We start from the raw sequence: 16914 nt of genomic DNA, 5'->3' as shown, positions 1-16914 counted from the left end.
ACTAAAAGGTATAGAATTACAGACATTCAAATGGGTGAAATGTGTGCTATGTAAATTATATCTCATTAAAACTGTTAGAAAAGAATATAGCTGGTTAGACCTATTGACTAAAATCAAGGGGCTCACAAATTGATGAGTAGAGAACATTTTGGAAAAATAAATTCATATTCGAGATCTTATGTAGATAGATCCACTTCACCCATTATGTTAAGTGGTGCACGTTTTCCTTAACTAGTCTGCTAGTAATTGAATTTGGAAGGTCATTAGTTGTTCCAAGGAACCACTTAAAAGAATATATATATATATATATATATATATATATATATATATATATATATATATTTTTAAGGAACTCTATTTACGTATACTTTACATACCTGCTTGTCTAACTTTTTAACAGCTTTTTTAAGATTTAAGTTACTCTCAGTTCACCAATTTTAAGTGTGCATTTCATAGATATTTAGTAAGTTAGATTTTTGTAGCCATCACCATAATCTAATTTTAAAACATTTTATCTTTGGGAATTCATTAAAGACTGAGTTGAAGATGAATTCTTCCACAGATGACTAGAGATGATTAACCCTTCTTACTGAACTCATATGAAATGTTTTGCAGCTATCCTCTTGTGCCTTCTTTATATATCATCTTTTTTTTTTAAACTCATAATGAGAATTTGGCTCTTACTTTCTAAAGGGTTAACTTTCATGTTTCTGCTTTTGCTTTTATTTTTTAATCAAAATTCCACAGCAGTGGTAAATAGTAATGGTGATACCATTTTAGCTGTCTTGTCTTAATTCTAGTTAATAGCTGTTTACAATAGACATGATTTATCATGTTGAGGAATTACCTTTCCTGTGTGGGTTTTCTAAGAGTTTGGTCTTCCCTGCATTAAATACATTTAGAGTTGGACTCTTTCTGCATTTTCAGCATTTATTAAGCATTTATATGTATAAGTATATATTTTCCCCTTTGATTTGTAAAAAAATATGGCAAATTATGAAATGTTTTCCTGTATCAAAATTTTGCATTTCTGTGGTAATATATTTTATCCAAATGAAATATTCTTTTAATGCCCGGTAATATTTGGTTTTAAAATTTTATTTAGAGTTCCCTTGTCTACATTTATAAGTCAGATTGGTACCTAACTTTCTATCTTGCGCTGCTTGTGAGGGTTTAGTTGTTGGGTTAGACTGCCTCCTTACAATTAATGGGGTAGCTTTCCTTTTTCTCCCCTTTTATCCTGGGAAGTTCCCCTAGAGAAACTGCTCCACTCACAACAATTTTAAAGACAATTAGTATTCTTTTCAATCTTCCACCACTGTTTTACTCAAATTATTCTCTAGATCAATTTTAGTAGTTCTTTCCTAGAGAATTGTCCATTTCATTGAAATTTTGACATTTACCGGCCTACCATAGATTGTACTAGTCATTTTGTTTATTTATAGTTCTATTCAAATTTCTATATTTTTCCTCTCAAGTAGCTCATTCAAAGATAAACATGCATTATTTTTATTTCTAAAGTACCAGCTCCTTGATAATTTGATATGCTTTTTGTTATCTATTTACTTATGTTTTTAATGTTCTTTAAAAGCAGTTTTGGTATCTTTTTGGACATGGTAGTTTATAAATGTTTATTTTTACAGTGGTCTTCTGTCTTTTTTAGGCACGAGATGTGCACACCAGTGACGTGGTGGCTATCAAGAGAATACCTTATAGTGGACAGAACGCTGTGGAGGTAGGTGAAATATATATGTTTGTATTGGCATGTTAAAGAAAGCCATACCGTTTTTAATTGGGGATAGGTGGGAATTTTTTCAAAAAATGTTGAAAAATATACAAATACTAAGGTTTATCTCAGGGAATTTTCTTCCACAGACTCAATGTGCCCATTTAACCTGTACCTAGAGCCATAAACAACATTCCTGACATCCCAGAAACCTCCCAACTGTATCCCTTCCTTTTAAGTTTCTTAGATATGTGCTGCTGACACGAGTTTAATGTTTTAAATTGTTGTTTAGCAGATTATTCTATAATAGAGGGATTATCATGTCTGAGAAAGTAAACTAGAATAAGGTACATTTGACAGTAAGTATACTGGATATAAATTTTTAATGGTTGAGAAATTATTTAACGGCTGTTTCAAATAATCATCGGCAGCTACATATCAAGTCTGAAAAATAAGGCAGTGGATAATAATCTGAAAAATAAAATTACTGATACTGTATTGCATGTACTTTAGTTCATCAGTATTCTGATTAGTTCTTCCTTAATTGTGTAAGGTTATAAAATTACTTTCTAAGTCTGTTCTCTTTGTCTTTCTTTAATTCTTTAAAAAATTTATTTACTTTTAATTGTGGTAAAGTAAACAAAACAAATTTACCATCTTAACCACTTTGTGTAAGTTCAGTGGTGTTAAGGACATTCACATTGCTGTGCAACTATCACCACCATTCATCTCCAGAATTCTTCAATTTGCAATAGTGATATTGTACACCCATCAAACAATAACACCTCATTCCCTCCTCCCCGCAGCCCTTGGAAATCACCTCTCCAATTTCTGTCTCTATCAATTTGACTACTTTAGGTATCTCATGTAATTGAAATTATGCACTATTTGTCATTTTGTGAAGACTGGCTTGTTTCACTTAATATAGTGTCCTCAAAGTTCATCTGTGTTGTAGTGTGACAGAATTACCTTTGTTTTTAAAGCTGAATAATATTCCTGTGTCTGTGTGTGTGTAAAAACACCACATTTTGTCCATCTACCATTTGTAAATGGACACTTAGTTGATTCTACCCCTTGGTTATTGTGAATAATGCTGTTATGCACATAGGTATACAAGTATTTCTTTGAGTCCCGGCTTTTAAACTTTAGGGTATATGCCCAGAGGTAGAATTGCTAGATCAGTCTTTAATTTTTAAAGGTTTTGGCTTTCTACATTTCTGTAATCTCTGTTTTGTGGTAAATATTGTTTTTTGTGATAATCATACTTATGGGTATGATAACACTGTTGTGATTGATCACTGTTCCATTATGTCGATACCTAAAAATCTCTTAATAGTTTCTAAAACCCCTAAAAAACCTCCGTTTTTTACAAGTTGAATTTTATTTGCCATTCTACAGTATAACATTAAAACCAGCTTTCATAGCAGACTTGTGCTGGAGTCTGTTTAATTAGTCATGCCTAGAACAAAAAGTTTCACCTAGGGCATCATCTTCTCTCATGTAATATTGTGTCCTTCCTGGAAGTTTTTTTTACATTGAAGAATACAGGTTTTAGCTTGGTTTTCTTTTGAGAGTTTGCCTCCCAGAGCACTCAAATTTGAAATGTAAAGCCCATAAAACACTTTCTGAAGTTAGCATCTTACAGCTTACACATTTTACACTGTGAATATCTTGCTCTATTTTCTTGAGGGCTTATGAAATAACATAGGAGATACAGGATCTTAAAATCCAGTGCAAAACATTTTTTAAAGTTCTGTATTCTAGTTCCCCTACCTTTAGAAATATGATACAAGCCAGCGGTAAAGCTTGGAAAAATGGAAACAAGAACAAAAAACAGATTCCAAGTTCCCATCCCACATCCACTAAGCCTCTAGAGTCTCTGGGTATGGACCCAAGTACCTGTATTTTCAGTTCCCTGATTGCTTCTGACAAGTCACCCTACTTAGGATATGGCCTAAGTTTCTGAAGTTGTCATAGAGTAGCTTTTATTGCTGAAGGTTTATCTGTTACTTACTAGTAGGCGTCAATGGGAAGGTTCTTCGGGAAATCCTGTAGGAAAATGTTTCCATGCTGCTTGGTTTTTCTGTGAACTTCCCTCTGTTATAACCTAAGTGTTCACTAGCATTTTAGAATATGTGCATTTAGGAATTTAGGTAATTACTTGATTTGAGTTTAAGCAGCAGAACAAACATAACATTTGGTAGACAATATAAGCCAAAAACACAACAGCTGAACTTTAAGGTATGTAAATTACACCACAATAAAGCTGCAAAAAAAGAAGGGGGAGGTTGAACTCTTGAAGAAAAACCACTAAATATAGTATATAGTTTTTAACCGGCTTGGTGTGTGGTTGTAAAATTTTTATAAGACTCATAGATAATAAATTTTATGAAAATAAAAATATGTCCTACCGGGAATGAATTTTATGTTATTGGGTTGTAAACTATATGAATGTAATTTCTTTAAAACATATTAGTTTGACATTTAAATGTTACAAATAAAGCAAAGTTGTATGTTCTTGTTAACTTTTTAATCTAATAATTACTTTTGTACTTATATAGTTTTCTAAGGAAAGGCAACTGTTCCTAATTCTTTCCTTTATTCTTTTTTTTCTCCCCACAGAGATGGCAGGATATTATTAAGGAAGTCAGGTGCCTACGAACATTAAAACATCCCAACATTGTTGAATACAAAGGCTGCTATTTACGTCAGCAGAGAGCATGGGTAGGTATCTGCTCTCCCCTTGCTGTAATTTTAGTAGGTTTAGTTTATAATTAAGTCAAAAATGTCTCAAAATAGTTGTGTAAAGCCACGCACAAACACCTTGAAATGTTAGCTCATACTGAGAAAAGAGGAGCAGCTTTTCCTGAAACTCTTAGGCAGTAAGAGATAACAGAACTTTTGCCGGTTGACTGCAGAGATTCAGCTGACCGTTACGTGCACGGGAAAATGTTCCGATGTATGTTAGCGGTGTCATTCTTCAAATGCTTTGTCAAACATTTGTTGAGAACAATCCTATCAAAGGATGAAAATCAGCATTTATTTTTGACATAAATGTATTGTAAGCTATTTAACCGCAAGGGTCTTGGTTGGAATATTGGTGGTGAATCCTGGTGAAATCTGAACTGATTGTGATTCTTTGGCTGAATAATACTGAAGGTAGAAAATTGGGACATTTTATTGTAGAAAATGGAGATTAATTTTGCCCCGTTGAAACTAAGATAAGGTAGTAATCTTACAATGGTATAGGCATAGTAATTATGTCTTTTCAGAGAAAGGCTAATTTTTCTTTAAACAGGAATGACCTTTTATTTTTAATAAGCTACAGCTGATTATCATTTTAGTATACAGAACTTAGATTTATTTAGATTTGTAATGTTTGGTTTAATTTGATGGTAATGGTACTCCTAAATTTGAGGCTGTGGTAAAAGAAAAAACAGTGGCAGAGAGGGTAGACTGCCTCTCTGTCTTCCAGGTTTCTGCATCTGTAAAACAAGGATGATAATAGGGTCTCCTTCCAGAGGCGGTTATGAGGATTAAATTAGTTAATATATATAAAATACCTGGCACGTAAGAGGTGCTCTGTGTTTGCTTTATAGGAAAGATTTAAACTGTAACCGAAACTTTGTATATATAGTACCAGAGGACGATTTTCTGCTTCCTAACAATACCAGTATTGCTACTATAGGTTAATATTAATGGAATATGTATATTCCTTTATAGCTTTAGTTAGTAATTATATGAAACACACATCTTCTACAAGCAGTTATATGTCGGCATTATAAAAGATTAATGTAGCATTGGTTTAACTTCATGTATGCATTTAACAAGTTCCAAAATGTATACTTATATTTAAAGGTAATTGATAACTAGAGTTTGTTTCACTTCAAACTATCTTCTTGATCTCCTTGGTGAATTTATTTTATCTCATATAGAATCTTTTTATTTTAATAGTGTATTTTAATGTTTTTATCATTTTTTCCCCTGTAGCTTGTAATGGAATATTGTTCAGGATCTGTTGTAGATTTGCTGGAAGGTAAGTTTCCTTTATTTATTAAGAAAAGAAAAGTATTTGTATAATAAAATGAGAGTTCATTCCCTAAGAGATTTTTTTAATAATGTTACAACTTTCCAGGAAGAGACAATCGTTTTTGCTCTTCCTGGAAAGTTTTAACATTATTTAAAAAATCTCTTAGGGAATGAACTCTCATTTTATTGTACTAAATTCTAGAGTCTCAGCGTGGTATGCACTGTCCTCATTAAATACTATGTTTTAGCATAACAGATGAGTTTTCTTTCATTATGATTTAAGAGGCATTTTTCTGCATTCTTTATCATTTAACTTGATTTGTTCCTTCTGTTCAGAATGAAGATATGTAGGAATATAAAAAGGGAAAGCTCCTCTTTCATTGTTTTATAATCATGAAATAATTGTTAAATGTTAACTTAGAGGAAAATTAGCTGTGAACTATAATAACTAGGCACAACTGCGCACTTATTAAGTTCAATTGCTTTGTTTTATTATCTTGGAAAGCAAAAAATTCCTTCTTGCTAAATGTTAGTTTTTTAAAATTTGCCCATATATTAGATATGTGTATATATATTTTAAAATAGAAGTGTTCTATAGAATAATTATTTTCAAATAAAATCTTATTTTAAGTTCACAAAAAGCCATTACAAGAAATGGAAATAGCAGCAATTATACATGGTGCTCTTCGTGGATTAGCCTACTTACATTCTCGTTTCATGATCCATAGGTAAGTACTTTAAAAATTACCATATATTAATATGCAAATTTCTCAGACCTAGAATTTATTAATCCTGAAAGCTTTGTTGGTTTTTGCTAAATAAAAGTATTCTGGAGTTTTGCAAACTCATATTTTTTTAGTTTATCCATGTCTTAAAATGAATACACTAATTTATTTGATCTCTCTGTTGAGAATAATTTTTATCTTTTTCTACACATGCTGCTGGACTTTCCGAAGTATGTGCACTTTATAGATTTGTGATAGAAATTTAATTATAGAAAAGTTTAATTTGTGAAGTGGAAAAGACGATAAGGATTATGTATTCTTACTTCTTTCATTTTACAAATGAAGAATCTGATGCCCCAATTTGTGACTCACTTCTCAAAGCTGATGAAGGAAGATAGATCGGACTAGAACTAACCTAGACCTTTTGTCCTCCTGGTGACTCATAATGCCGGGTTTGTTCCATTGATTCCATGACAGAGACAAGTAAAAGCTACTTAACACTCTATGCTTTTGAGATAATCCTTGATAATCCTTGGTAATGGATAGTAATTTAAAGATTAAACCATCATAAACTACATTTTTAGCATTGGTACTGGTTTTGCCTGTTTTTAGAAGGAAGGTAGCATTTTAAAAATTATCTATGTGAACCAGACAATACATAGTAAACTTACATAATAGACTCACTGCAAATTAATGGGTTATCAGTTTTTTAGATGAGAGTAGTAAGGTCCAAGAGAAATCCACATGCATAGTAAATAAGAGAATGAAAGAGTTGGAAGCAGAATCTAAGGTCTTCTCAACTTCAAAGAACCTTCCATTTTTAAAAAAAAACAAATAGAAGAAAATAGATTGACATAATATTATATCCATTATAATACTATATAGTATGAATTGACAAGTGCTTAGAAATTTTTTTCTTTTTGAATGTTATAGTGCCCATTGTGCATACAATACCATTATAATTTTCTTAGTTCACATATACATTGCTGATTTAGAAAAGAGTTTAAAAGTAAATTTGGGATCATTGATATTACCTTACCCATGTGTTTCAGTTTTCATTTCATATTTAGGTAGGAGAACTATGATAAAATTTGGAATGATATGAGTAATTTTAAAAAATTTGGGGCATCAGGTTCTTTTTTTTCCATTTTATTGTTAAGGCTATACTCAGAGATCTTACAGTCATATAAGAATGTTCAGCTAAATTTTTAAAACCGTTATTTGTACCAATAAACAGGCACTCAAATATCGAGTATGTGCTATTAATTACCTAATTTTTTTCTTCTGTTTCTGCTATTTTATCTTCTCTTTTAGAAAATTGTTACTATATACTTATAGGAATTCTGTGTATCTCATTTCTTAGTTTGGATCTTAATTCTCATTATCCCAACTGAGAGATTATCCAAGGCCTTAATTATTCTGATTTCTCCTTCCCTATTTTATAAATTTTTATATGATTTTATCATTTTCAGTATAATCTTACAAAGGAAAGACAAATAATTTTCTGTGTTCCTTAAACCCAGAGACATCAAAGCAGGAAATATCCTTCTGACACCACGAGGCCAGGTGAAACTTGCTGACTTTGGATTTGCTTCCATGGCCTCTTCTGCCAAGTCTTTTCTGGGAACGCCGCATTGGTAAGCGTAGTCCTATCTGGTATTGATCCTCATAATTGAAATGGGCAGTGTGTGGTTGTACTTTTATCAGGTACTTTATGTTTCTCCTGGAAATACAGTGCTGCTTTAGATATTACTCTAAGCACTGTAGTTTCAGATACAGATTTGGAGTGTTGCCCTTGTATCTCCTATTGATTTATTTGTCCCCTCTGTGTTTCTTTCCTGTTATCATCCACATCATGTATTGAGGGTAGGAGTGAAAACATTTAAGTCTTTAAGAAGGGAGAAGATAGAAATGCTAAGTGGAAATTTTCTTTAGATTTATACTTACTGTGTGTCAGGATCTTCTGAATAAGAGTACCTGAAGACTGGTAGCTGATTAGGAACTTTTGTTTTCATTTTTTATTGTGGAGAATTTCAAGTATACAGGGAAATAGACAAAAATATAACGAAGGCTTACACAGCGGTCAGCTCAGCCTAACCGCACCTCCCCAGGGCCTGGCTGCCCTGTGTACTTGAACTTCTTGCCCTCCCTCCCACCTCCAGTTATTTGAAGTGACTTCTAGACATCATCTAATTTTATTCATAAATAATTCCATAATAATGTCAGCAAGTCTGTAGGGAATTATTTTCCACATCTTCAACTTCCATAGATGTCCTCTCTCTGTATATGTTGAGAAGTGTCTTAGGTCTACTGCATCTTCTTTTCCACCTACCTTTCAAATCTCCCAACGCCCAGTTTGTTAAAGAAAGGCTTCTCACCCATCCTGACGAGTAGAGTGATGCATTGTTCTGAGAATTAAAAGCCTCAAACCATCACCAGAGGGACAATCTGAGAACATGTAACATCTAGAATATATAGCATCAGAAATATTGAAGAGTTAGGACACCAAGTTTTGGCAAAGGGCCTTCTGCCTTCACAGTCATCTCTCTTCAGTTCCTTTTACTCCTTACTTTTTCTTTTCCCCAATTATCTTTCCACCCATCTTTTTTTTAGTGAATCACAAATTATCTCATTTACAACGGGGACATTTGTCGTGAGGACACATTCACATGTTATTTACAATGAAAAATGAAGTTTGGCATTTCCTGACAGAAAATAATTCTGATTTGAATTGTTGATATGACCGTGCAGACTGGGATTGCTAATTAGGATATTATACAGCAGTGTTTTTAATGAATGAGTGAGGTCCTCAGCTCCAAGTTGTAAATATCTGTAAAGCACATATACAAAATAATGTATATACATATGTGTGCATTATATCGTTTGCAATTATTAAGTTTATAAAATTGAGATACCAACTCAAAAATGTACAAGTGGATACATTCTTTTAATAAATTCATTGGAAGTAAGAAAATAAAAACTTTGAAGACTACTGTTCTGTATGACCAAAAATTTCTTATGTAGAACCCTAGTTTAGATAGAATCCTCTTCCCCTGTATAAAAAAAGGGTTCTTTGGGCAAATAATGCTTCTTAATGGTCCCCCTCTTTATAAATCAGTGGTCAATATTAGATACTAGAAAGGAGCTAGAAAGTTGTGCATTAAAAACAAAACTACTTTTTTAACTTTGTTGAACTTAGTGGCTCCCCAAGCTTACTTCAACATCTTAACACATTGCAAGCCCTCTATTATTGGCAATTGAAAGTTACATATGTATTAATTTGTATATGGTTTATTAGGAACACAGCACTATGTACATATTTACATATTTTTACACACAGGAACACACATACGCCTGGTGAGAATCTTACTGAGCAGAAACTTCTAAATGTTTGTCTATGCTTAACAAGTACAAAGGAAGTATAAGGTGAAGCACCAGTGAGAACATTAGAGTCTAGCTGAAGATGCGAACTAGCGTTTCATTTTATAACCAAGACGCCTCCAGAGTTAATAATTGTATGATTTATTTAGTTATGGGTGGCGGTCCTAGCCACTTTTATCACAGAACACTACTCCTATTTGCAAAAAAGACTGACAAACTGCTTATTCATTGTTGGTTATTGTGGCAGATATTTTCTCAGCTAAATGTAGTGAGATTGTTTACTTCAAGAAAACAAGTGCCAGTGACAAAATGCCCTCTTTCGAGCAAAATTTAGACTTTTGTAATAAGATGCTGAAACCGAAATGTTTGAGAACCACTGGCATAAAGGATATACAATATTACAATCTGCAAACTTGAATTGATGCAGAATGCAACCCTGCTCTGGGGAGTCTTTCCTCCAGGATGCTGGTATGTGATCATGAGAAATGGTGAGAATAAGTCTAACACTGTATATGCAACGGTAAATATTTACCTCACAACCTGTAATGCATTTATTTCCCATTATAAGAATTCTTATGTCCAGGTATATCATCTGGAATTCACACAGGTATTCTCCATGTGGACGGTCATTACGTTTTTAAAGAATAGTATACTTTTCTTTTCTTTTTTAACTTAGGTAACATTTTATGTTTTAGGATGGCCCCAGAAATAATTTTACGCAAGAATGAAGAAAAATATGATAGGAAAGTAGATGTATGGTCTCTGGGAATAACATGTATTGAAATAGGTAAGCATTGCTCTTTATTACTGTATAGTAAGTTTGATCAATGTTTTACCTCAATTTCTGTACCAAATAACAGATTTTTATTTTTATGTCAGTGTTTAAGGGGAGCAATAAATCTATGAAGGTTGTCCCTTTGGTTATTTGGCAATTTGTGTGTGTGTGTATATATATAATATATATATATTATATATATGTATGTTAGTTTATGTATATTATATTTGCTTTATTTAATTAGGTCTAAAATAGTTTCTACTGTGGTATTAATTTTGTGGTATCTGTGTCTAATATTTAATGAGTATTTGTTAAACACCTAGAATATGTCTATGGTTATAGATTTACCATCTATGAAGGGTCTCTAAAGCATTCATGAATTACTTACTGCTACTATGGTTACCTAATACTTTGTGTTAGGTATGAGGATTAGATTATCAGGCTGCATACCTTATTGTAGAGCTTGATTTTTTTTTGGTATCATTAATCTACAATTACATGAAGAACATTATGTTTACTAGGCTCCCCCCTTCACCATGTCCCCCACCTCATACCCCTTCACAGTCACTGTCCATCACCGTAGTAAGATGCTGTAAAATCACTACTTGTCTGCTCTGTGTTGCACAGCCCTTCCCGTGCCCACCCCACACTCTACATGCAATTGTAATGCCTCCTTTCTTTTGCCCCACCCTTATCCCTCCCTTCTCACCCATCTTCCCCACTCCCTTTCCCTTTGTTAACTATTAGTCCATTCTTGGGTTCTGTGATTCTGCTGCTGTTTTGCTCCTTTAGTTTTCCTTTGTTCTTATACTCCACAGATGAGTGAAATCATTCGGTACTTGTCTTTCTCTGCCTGGCTTATTTCACTGAGCATAATACCCTCTAGCTCCATCCATGTTGTTGCAAATGGTAGGATATGTTTTTTCCTTATGGCTGAGTAATATTCCATTGTGTATATGTACCACATCTTCTTCATCCATTCATCTACTGATGGACATTTAGGTTGCTTCCATATCTTGGCTATTGTAAATAGTGCACTTATTAACATAGGGGTGCATCTGCCTTTTTCGAACTGGAGTGCTGCATTTTTAGGGTAAATTCGTAGAAGGAGAATTCCTGGTTTCAAATGATATTTCAATTTTGAGGATTTTGAGGAACCTACATATTGCTTTCCACAATGGTTGAAATAACTTACATTCCCACCAGCAGTGTAGGAGGGTTCCCCTTTCTCCACAACCTTGCCAACATTTGTTGTTGTTTATCTTTTTGATGATGGCGATCCTGACTGGTGTGAGGTGATATTGCATTGTGGTTTTCATTTGCATTTCTCTGATGACAAGCGATGTGGAGCATCTTTTCATGTGTCTGTTGGCCATCTGAATTTCTTCTTTGGGGAACTGTCTATTCAGCTCCTCTGTCCATTTTTTAATTGGATTAGTTGCTTTTTGTTTGTTGAGGTGTGTGTGAGCTCTTTACATATTTTGGATGTCAACCCTTTATTGGATATGTCACTTATGAATATATTCTCCCATACTGTAGGATACCTTTTTGTTCTGTTGATGGTGTCCTTTGCTGTACAGAAGCTTTTTAGCTTGATATAGTCCCGCTTGTTCATTTTTGCTTTTGTGTCCCTTGCCCGGGGAGATATGTTCATGAAGAAGTCACTCATGTTTATGTCCATGAGATTTTTGCCTATGTTTTTCTCTAGGAGTTTTATGGTTTCATGACTTAATTCAGGTCTTTGATCCATTTTGAATTTACTTTTGTGTATGGGGTTAGACAGTGATCCAGTTTCATTCTCTTACATGTAGCTGTCCAGTTTTGCCAGCACCATCTGTTGAAGAGACTGTCATTTCCCTGTTGTATGTCCATGGCTCCTTCGTTGTATATTAATTGGCCATATATGTTTGGGTTAATGTTTGGAGTCTCTATTCTGTTCCACTGGTCTGTGGCTCTTTTCTTGAGCCAGTACCAAATTGTCTTGATTACTGTGACTTTGTAGTAGAGCTTGAAGTTGGGGAGCGAGATCCCCCCCACTTTATTCTTCCTTCTCAGGATTGCTTTGGCTATTTGGGGTATTTTGTGGTTCCATATGAATTTTTGAACTATTTGTTCCAGTTCATTGAAGAATGCTGTTGGTAATTTGATAGGGATTGCATTGAATCTGTATATTGCTTTGGGCAGGATGGCCATTTTGACAATACTAATTCTTCCTAGCCAGGAGCATGGGATGAGTTTCCATTTGTTAGTGTCCTCTTTAATTTCTCTTAAGAGTGTCTTGTAGTTTTCAGGGTATAGGTCTTTCACTTCCTTGGTTAGGTTTATTCCTAGGTATTTCATTTTTTTTGATGCTATTGTGAATGGAATTGTTTTCCTGATTTCTCTTTCTATTAGTTCATTGTTAGTGTATAGGAAAGCTACAGATTTCTGTGTGTTAATTTTGTATCCTGTAAATTGGCTCAGTTCCGATATTAGTTCTAGTAGTTTTGGAGTGGAGTCTTTAGGGTTTTTTATGTACAATATCATGTCATCTGCAAATAATGACAGTTTAACTTCTTCTTTACCAATCTGGATTTCTCCTATTTCTTTGTTTTGTCTAATTGCCATGGCTAGGACCTCCAGTACTATGTTGAATAACAGTGGGGAGAGTGGACATCCCTGTCTTGTTCCCGATCTCAGAGGAAAAGCTTTCAGCCTCTCGCTATTTGGTATGATGTTAACTGTGGGTTTATCATATATGGCCTTTATTATGTTGAGGTACTTGCCCTCTATGCCCATTTTGTTAAGAGTTTTTATCATGAATGGATATTGAATTTTGTCGAATGCTTTTTCAGCATTTATGGAGATGATCATGTGTTGTTTCCTTCTTTTTGTTGATGTGGTGGATGATGTTGATGGATTTTCGACTGTCGTACCATCCTTGCATCCCTGGGATGAATTCCACTTGGTCATGATGTATGATCGTATTTTGTTGAGTATTTTTGCATCTATGTTCATCAGGGATATTGGTCTGTAGTTTTCTTTTTTGCCGGGGTCTTTGCCTGGTTTTGGTATTAGGGTGATTTTGGCTTCATAGAATGTGTTTGGGAGTATTCCCTCCTCTTCTAATTTTGGAAAACTTTAAGGAAAATGGGTATTATGTCTTCTCTGTATGTCTGATAAAATTCCAAGGTAAATCCATCTGGCCCAGGGGTTTTGTTCTTGGGTAGTTTTTTGATTAGCACTTCAATTTTGTTGCTGTTAATTGGTCTGTTTAGATTTTCTGTTTCTTTCTGGGTCAGTCTTGCAAGGCTGTATTTTTCTAGGAAGTCCATTTCTCCTAGGTTTCCCAGCTTGTTAGCATATATGTTTCCATAGTATTCTCTAATAATTCTTTGTATTTTTGTGGGGTCTGTTGTGATTTTTCCTTTCTTGTTTCTGATTCTGTTGATGTGTGTTAACTCTCTTTCTCTCTTAAGAAGTCTGGCTAGAGGCTTAGCTATTTTGTTTATTTTCTTGAAGAACCAGCTCTTGGTTTCATTGATTTTTTTTCTATTGTTTAATTCTTCTCAATTTTATTTATTTCTTCTCTGATCTTTATTATGTCCTTCCATCTGCTGACCTTAGGTCTCATTTGTTCTTCTTTTTCCAGTTTCAATAATTGTGACATTAGACTATTCATTTGGGATTGTTCTTCCTTCGTTAAATATGCCTGGATTGCTATATACTTGCCTCTTAAGACTGCTTTTGATGCGTCCCACAGAAGTTGAGGCTTTGTGTTGTTGTTGTCATTTGTTTCCATATATTGCTGGATCTCCATTTTGATTTGGTTGTTGATCCATTGATTATTTAGGACATGTTGTTAAGCCTCCATGTGTTTGTGAGCCTTTTTGCTTTCTTTGTACAATTTATTTCTAGTTTATACCTTTGTGGTCTGAAAAGTTGGTTGGTAGGATTTCTATCTTTTGAATGTACTGAGGCTCTTTTTGTGGTCTAGTATGTGGTCTATTCTGGAGAATATTCCATGTGCACGTGAGCAGAATGTGTATCCTGTTACTTTTGGATGTAGATTTTTATGGATGTCTATTAGGTCCACCTGTTCTAGTGTGTTGTTCAGTGCCTCTGTGTCCTTACTTATTTTCTGTCTGGTGGATCTGTCCTTTGGAGTGAGTGGTGTGAATACATTGCATTCTATTTCCTCACTTAATTCTGTTAGTATTTGTTTCACATATATATGTGCTCCTATATTGGGTGCATATATGTTTATAATGGTTATATCCTCTTGTTGGACTGAGTCCTTTATCATTATGTAGTGTCCTTCTTTACCTCTTGTTTCTTTCTTTGTTTTGAAGTCTATTTTGTCTGATACTAGTATTGCAACACCTGCTTTTTTCTTCCTGTTGTTTGTATCAAATATCTTTTTCCATCGCTTGACTTTTATTCTGTGCATGTCTTTGGGTTTGAGGTGAGTCTCTTGTAAGCAGCATATAGATGGGTCTTGCTTTTTTATCCATTCTGTTAATCTGTGTCTTTTGATTGGTGCATTCAGTTCATTTACATTTAGGGTGATTACTGAAAGATGTGTACTTATTGCCATTTCACGCTTTAGATTTGTGGTTACCAAAGGTTCAAGGTTCGCTTCTTTACTACCTTACTTTCTAACTCAGCTCGCTTATGAAGCTATTATAAACACAGTCTGATGATTATTTCTCTCCCTTCTTATTCCTCCTCCATTCTTCATATGTTGGGTGTTTTCTTCTGTGCTCTTTTTAGGAGTGCTTCCATGTAGAGAAGTCCCTCTAAGATACCCTGTAGAGGTGGTTTGTGGGAGGCAAATTACCTCAACTTTTGCTTGTCTGGGAATTGTTTAATCCCTCCTTCATATTTAAATGATAATTGTGCTGGATACAGTACATATACACAATGGAATATTATTCAGCCATAAGAAGAAAAGAAATCCTGCCATTTGTAACAACATGGATCAACCTAAAGGGTATTATGCTAAGTGAAATAAGCCAGGCAGAGACAAAATACCATATGATTTCACTTATTTGTGGAATCTAAACACAAAACAAAAGGAACACAGTAGCAGTAGACTTATAGACACTGAGTAGTGACTGGTGGTTACTGTGGGGGAGGGATTGGGGTGAGTAGTTGAGGGTGAGGGCAATAAAAGGGCACAAAAATTTTCAGTCATAAGTTGGTCACCGGGATAGTAGTATCGCATGGAAAATATAAGCACTGCTTCTGTAACATTTTCCTATGTTGACAGTAACTGCTGTAGTGGGGGTGAGGATTTAATATGGGTGACTGTTGAACCACTGTGTTGTATACTTGAAACTAATATAAGATTGAATATCAATGATACCTCAATTAAAAAAATATTTGAAATGGAAAATATCCTTTGAATCCACTGAAGGCTACCGCAGTCTAGATTTAGTGAATCTCTATGGTTTTTAGCTAAGTTCAGTGTTCTTTGAGTAAATAGAGATGTTCAGCTTTATAGTAAATGACAGATCAAAAATCACACTCTGGTTTGACAGATCGATGGTACACCACTTAGAATTTTTGAATACTTTTATAAATCACAGTAGAAACACGAGTCATTTTATTAAGAATTTCTTCAGTAATCCCTTCCCTTTCCTGGATCAAACTACTCATTCTTAAAGCTGTTGGGAGGACAGTATAAAGTAGGTGTCCATGTCACCTGCTGAGCCATGGTAGCCCGGCGTGGCGTGTCAGAGTCCTGTGAGGAGAGGAGGGAGTTCCCACAGACAGAATGCCTTGTATGTGGAAGCAGAACCTGTGCAGGGAGGGCGGCAGTCAAGTTTGGAGATTCAGAGTCCTGGTGGGGTAACCAAAGCATTCAGACCTGGAAGTAGCCCAGCATGGGGTGTCAGAGGCCAAGGAGCACGTCCACATTTGGGGTTGGGTCACGTGACACAGTGGCAGTGCCTGATTGAAAGGAAGGGGGCTTCCCTCCTGAGGGCTGATGAGGAGGGCCTCACTGCAGAAAGTGATCCAGTTTATATGGGGTGTCAGAAACTGAGGGGATGAAGTGGACATTCATACTGTAGACAGGCTTGGAATGGGGTTTGAAAACTTGAAGGGGTAAAAGGGAAAGGGTGGTGGCCAAGATGGGAGACTGGCTGTGTACAGTGGCGAGTCATCAAATATATTAAGGATAATGAGAGTGAGGTTTCTTACTGTCCGAGAATGGTGCTACAAATAATGGAAAGAGAAGGCTCGAATAAATAGTACTATAGCATTGGATTTGAGATATTATAGTGAACTCAGTT

The 16914-nt window shown here is 34.7% G+C and overlaps 1 protein-coding gene across 1 annotated transcript in view; it reads left to right on the top strand.

Moving 5' to 3' along the window:
• Positions 1–16914, top strand: part of LOC140848036 (serine/threonine-protein kinase TAO1-like) — a 404763-nt gene that overhangs the window by 251499 nt on the left and 136350 nt on the right. The window contains exons 5-10 of the mRNA XM_073230114.1: positions 1664–1735; positions 4349–4450; positions 5717–5762; positions 6387–6483; positions 8004–8117; positions 10557–10648. Of these exons, the coding sequence (XP_073086215.1) occupies positions 1664–1735; positions 4349–4450; positions 5717–5762; positions 6387–6483; positions 8004–8117; positions 10557–10648 (523 nt within the window). The remainder of the gene's footprint in view (positions 1–1663; positions 1736–4348; positions 4451–5716; positions 5763–6386; positions 6484–8003; positions 8118–10556; positions 10649–16914) is intronic.

The sequence above is a fragment of the Manis javanica genome, chromosome 2, assembly GCF_040802235.1.
Source record: "Manis javanica isolate MJ-LG chromosome 2, MJ_LKY, whole genome shotgun sequence".
In the NCBI taxonomy this organism is placed as follows: Eukaryota; Metazoa; Chordata; class Mammalia; order Pholidota; family Manidae; genus Manis; species Manis javanica.
Note: the sequence above shows the minus strand (reverse complement) of the source record. Positions and strands in the feature narration are given on the sequence as shown.